The sequence below is a fragment of the Terrapene carolina genome, unplaced genomic scaffold (assembly GCF_002925995.2).
Source record: "Terrapene carolina triunguis isolate 2854851 unplaced genomic scaffold, T_m_triunguis-2.0 Scaffold26241, whole genome shotgun sequence".
Classification (NCBI taxonomy): domain Eukaryota; kingdom Metazoa; phylum Chordata; order Testudines; family Emydidae; genus Terrapene; species Terrapene triunguis.
In genome coordinates, this window is record NW_020690592.1 from 22,891 (window position 1) to 28,147 (window position 5,257).

General features: G+C 50.0%; 1 protein-coding gene across 1 annotated transcript in view; it reads left to right on the top strand.

Moving 5' to 3' along the window:
• Window positions 1-1,625: 1,625 nt before the first annotated feature.
• Window positions 1,626-5,257, top strand: part of LOC112125023 (zinc finger protein RFP-like) — a 40,486-nt gene continuing 36,854 nt past the window's right edge. Inside the window, exons 1-3 of the mRNA XM_024223484.2 lie at window positions 1,626-2,057; window positions 4,060-4,155; window positions 4,739-4,969. Coding sequence (XP_024079252.1) covers window positions 1,641-2,057; window positions 4,060-4,155; window positions 4,739-4,969 — 744 coding nt within the window. The 5' untranslated portion in view covers window positions 1,626-1,640. The remainder of the gene's footprint in view (window positions 2,058-4,059; window positions 4,156-4,738; window positions 4,970-5,257) is intronic.

The window sequence follows — 5,257 nt, forward strand, 5'->3', positions numbered from 1 at the left end:
TTGTCTTCCCTTGAGACTGTCACTTCAAAAAAGGCACCCCTCCACTCCTGTCTTGCTAAGTTAGACACTCCAGTCAGCTTCAGCACAGACACAGAGGTTGGGCCACACCCGTCTGCAGATGTACTCAGTTCAGGGGCTTCTTAGTTAACAGAGACTTTCCCAGTGCCCAGTGTTCGGCCTTTCTGGACAATTTGCAACTTGTATAGTTCTAGCTTCTTCTGATCTTCAATCTTATTTATTTTGCTTCCTTTTCTGTCCCTACTTCCCTTACCCAAAATAAGCAAACAGAAAATAACAAACCAGTAACCACTTTGTCTGTTCTTCAGCCACCACACTTAAAACTCACTTAGAATTACTACCAGTACCTCAAAACAATCAGCTGTGCACAGATCCTGCCGACTACACCACTGTGATGGGTTGGATCACAGACCCCCTTGGGAACTGCCAACTGATGTGCGAAGCCTACTTCTATCCCTGCCTTCCCTGCCAACTCAGGACTTCAGACCCTGGGTCTGTTTTGGAGCAGACGGGAGTGTCTGGCTCAGCAAGACAGGGTGCTGGAGTCCTAAGCTGGCAGGGAAGGCAGGGTTAGAAGTAGTCTTGGCACATCAGGTGGCAGCTCCCAAGGGGTTTTCTGTGATCCAACCCATCACAATCCCCTCCTGCACCCGGAATGGACAGTGGCCTGAGAGCTCTCTCTTTATCCCACACCATGTACCCTGCAGGCCCCTAGTACAAGCTCCTCTCACTCTTGCTGCCCTCAGCCATTGGACCCCAGCCCATAGCTTGTGGGGAGGAGCTTGGTCTCCATACACCATTGAGTCCCTGGTCGCTCTGCTGGGACTGACAAAAAGGGAGAAAATCGGTGCAGACCTTGCTGGGTGTGGTTGCGTGAAAGGGGAGTCACCTGCCCCACTAGGACTAAGGCTGAGATTCCAGCATATTCCACGCTGGCCACTGAGCCACCATCAGATGGACTTTCAGCCTCTGTGCATATGGTCGGGGGAAGGAATTGGATTATTGCCCTCAGGGAGCTGCTGAGGGCTGGAGAAGATTTACATGCTCACAGACAAACTTAACGGTTATAAAGCTTTAACTTTTTGAATCTCAGTGTCCAGTGTCATTAAATAGTTATTGTCTGACCAAAATATTGTCTGATCCCTCCTGATTTCCCACAGCTGTGAATATTTAAATTGATAACAATTGGAATGAAATGCTGAAACCCAGATTTTTGTGCAACTGTGAAAGTTTAAATCAATAAATATAAAAATGGCTTAAAATAAACAATATCTGTCAAAATTATATATCATAAAAAACGAATTCTGCCAAGTCTGACTATCGCTCCTTAGACACACAGGCCCTGCTCCTACAGGTTCATCCTCACTGGGGGATGCTGATGTCCATGTGAAGCCCCAGTTACCCTCGACACCAGCACAGGGGCTGATTGCAGGACCAGAGCCCTAGTGGTACATTTTTCACCAAAGCCTCCAGGGATGTAAAGTTACGGGTGGGCCCCTTCCAATTCAGCAAACAGCATGAGTCAGTTCCGGGAAGGGAAATACCCCGTTGCTGCTGCAGGCGGGGCATAGTGTGAACTCAGGAAATTGAAACTTAACCTATTACTCTGCCCAGAGAGAGCCATGGCTGCAGAGACCCCTTTGGAAAGTCTCCAGGAGGAAGCTACATGTCCCATCTGTCTGGAGTATTTCACAGAACCTGTCACTCTGGAGTGTGGGCACAATTTCTGCCGAGCCTGCATCGGCCAGTGCTGGGTGGGATCCGCTACAGCCGCCTCCTGCCCTCAGTGCAGAGAAACTGTGCAACAGAGAAACCTCAGGCCCAACAGGCAGCTGGCAAATGTCGTAGAAATAGCCAAACGTCTGAGTTTACAGGCAACAAAGGGAACAGGAGGGGACGGGGTCTGTGGGGAACACCAGGAGGCTTTGAAACTGTTCTGTGAAGAGGATGAAACCCCCATCTGTGTGATCTGCAGAGAGTCCCGGGCTCACCGGGCTCACACGGTGGTTCCCATACAGGAAGCCGCCCAGGAGTACAAGGTACAGAGTTGCTGTCCAGTCTAATGGGTAATAACTTTGGATTTTAATTACAGGTTACTGGCATCACAAATTGCCCGAGACAGGTGTAACTGTCATTCAGCTGTGTGTAGCCTTCATTGCTTGAAAGATGCTGTACAAATTAATGATACTCCAGTCTGGCAAGAATGACAAGAGATGAAGATTTTAAAATTGTCTGATGTGGGAAAGTTTTCTCTGAGCAACTGAATCCTTTTCAAACTCAGCTCCCACCAGTGAAATAAGGGAACTCTGCAGACCGGAAGTTATTAAATGACAAGGGAGGTTTGATTCACAAGAGCTGCAGGCCAGTCTATGGGACTGCTGCCTTCAAACTGGAGAAGGGGGAGTTACAAGCTGTGGCTATTATTTCTGATTGTATCACAGTTTATTATTGTTATTTGCATCCCAGCAGCCCCTACAGACCCCAGATGAGATCTGACCTCGATTGTAGGGGGCCCTGCACAAAACCCAGTGAGGGACAATCCCTGCCCTGAGCCATTCACAGTCTAACTGGACAAGAGGGACAAAAAGTAGAAGGGGAAACTGAAGCACAGAGAGGGGAAGTGACTTGTCCAAGGTCACTCAGTAGGTCAGTGGCAGAGCTGGGTAGAAACCCCCACTTTTCCAAGGCCATGCCAGTGCCCTAACCACTAGGCTACGCTGCCCCCATCAGCAGCACTGAGCAGTGATGAAGTGCGGACAGTAGGAGGAAAAGACTCCTTGATACAGGCCCCAGGCCCAGCAGGGAGACGAGGTTTCCCACTGGGATTCTGAACTCCTGTGTTGCTCCATGAAGGGATAAACTCAGATGCTGCCGGCCTGCACTAGAGGACATCATGGGGCTAAACACTGTGTGAACCCCAAGCACCTTGAGTCCACACACAAAAGGGCTCCAGACAGCGCAGGTCCATGCCAAGTACCACTGGGATTACACTGGATTGTAGCAAAACTAACCACAGGCTGGAGCTGACCCGGTGCCAGTCTGACCTGTTCTAGTGTGTACGTGGGCAAAGAGCAGCCTAAGTGGTTCCATTAGTCCCACCAGGCAGCCTTTTGAAATCTCCCAGAATCCACTGCTTCTGGGATCCTTACCAGGGAATGGGACAGTGGGGACCTACCCAGAGCGCATTGCCACTGAAAAGGTTTAGGACAGTACTGAGGCAAACCCCAACCGTTCTTTATACAAATCTGCCTGTCTAATTAGGGAGGCCACTGAGGCATCCCCAGAATATAGGACATCCCCACGCCTGCCTGCATGGGCCCTCCCACACCTGAATCAGTCAGCCTGCATGGGCCCCCCACCACCTTTGTCAGATTGCCCCCACCTGCATCATTCTGCATGGAGGTGCCACCCCCACCCCTGCCCCCGCCCTCACTAGTGTCCTCCTGCGTCCTCAGTCTTCTCCTCTCTCTTTTTCACTGGACAAAGCCACATCCAGTGCTGGGTCCCTACCAGACAGGGATAGTTCTCCGCAAAACTGGGACTGCGCAGCTTCAAACCAGACAAATGGCCTCCTGACGTCTCATGGGGTTTGCCCTGGTGCTTAAACCAGCTCTGCCCAACCACTGCAATCCCCAGGGATTCAGGGCTGAAATCCCAGCCCATATTTGAACCCTGGTGGTTTCTGGGACTTGTATCACTTTGTTCATTAAACCTTCTCAAAAACAAGTTTATTGATTCACCCCAAGTGACTCCAGTGTCCTGTTATGCGCTGAACCACTAATCAATTCACAAATACCAATAAAGTTTGGTTATAATTGAGATCTCTGTGTAATTACTAAAAAGACTGAACCTGAATTGGTAACAAGTCTGAATATGACACACTCCCAGTCTGCATTAATAAGGTTTCATCTCCTTGGTGGCCCTGATGTCACAAAGTGATTAGGACCAACAGTAATCTTGAGTTTGAGTAGGAAAACATCCAACTCCAAACCCCTCTCAACCCTCAAAGTGAAACTTCCCGAATCCTTTTGGTTTCTTCAGGAAAATATTCAGGCCCATTTGAAGACTCTGCGGGAAGAGAGAGAAAAGCTGTGGGGATTTCATGTGACTGGAGAGGGGAAACGCCAGGAGTATCTGGTAGGTGCCTGTTGTTATTAACCAGCAGAGAGTGGCAGTGGGAGGTCTGTTTGGAGGCAGATTCCTGTGTGGCCTTGGTGAACATGGGCTTGTGTGTTTCTCCATGATCACAGATTGCTGGGGTTAGATTCATGTGTAGACAAGCCCTAAGCTTCCATTTAAGCTGATGAGTTAATGTCTAGCTCTTGTGGCTTTCCCAGAAATCCCCCCAAGTGAACTGAATGTCCCTGTGAAGTGCTGTCCACTTGTCTAGTCATTTTGTGCATTAACATGTTTGTTTCTTTTTTCTCCCCTGGTGTCTCTGTCAGTGTAGTGCTGAGTCCTGCCTCCTGCTGCTCTGGGTCTGAATTCCCAGAGGCCATGAATAACATAATATGCTGACCATGACAGACATGGAAACATCCCTTTCAGAGATATAGGGGCTGAAGGGGAAGTTGTGAGAGAATTCTCTCCCCAGGGTAAAGTCAAATGTCCGAAATCAGGATTTTCAACAAAGTTCTCCCTCCTGCACACTCAGCGCTCCATGAAAGGACCCCAGGTGCCATTCCTGTCCCTGACCAGCCCTTTCCCTATTTTCATACAGAAACAAATACAAACCGAGAGGCAGAAGATTGTGTCTGAATTTCAGCAACTGCGGCAGTTCCTGGAGGAACAAGAGCGACTCCTGCTGTCCCAGTTGGAGAAGCTGGACGAGGAGATTGTGAGGATCCAGAATGAAAATGTCAGTAAACTCTCAGAGCAGATTTCCCGTCTCAATGAGCTGATCAGTGAGATGGAGGGGAAGTGTCAGAAGCCAGCAAGTGAATTCCTGCAGGTGAGACTGAGGGAGAAACAGAGGCGCCGACTCCATGGGTGCTTAAATGCTAGAGCACCGACGGAAAAAAATTAGCAGATGCTTAGCACCCATCGGCAGCTAGCTCCCCCCACCCCCGCCTCCCCTCAGTGCCTCCTGCCCACTGGCAGCCCTGCTGATCAATTCCTCCCCCTCCTTCGCAGCACTTCCCACCTACCTCAATCACCTGTTCCGCGGTGTGCAGGAGGCACTGGGAGGGAGGGGGATGAGTGGGGAGGGGGTGCACACGAGGGAGGGGGCAGAAAGAGG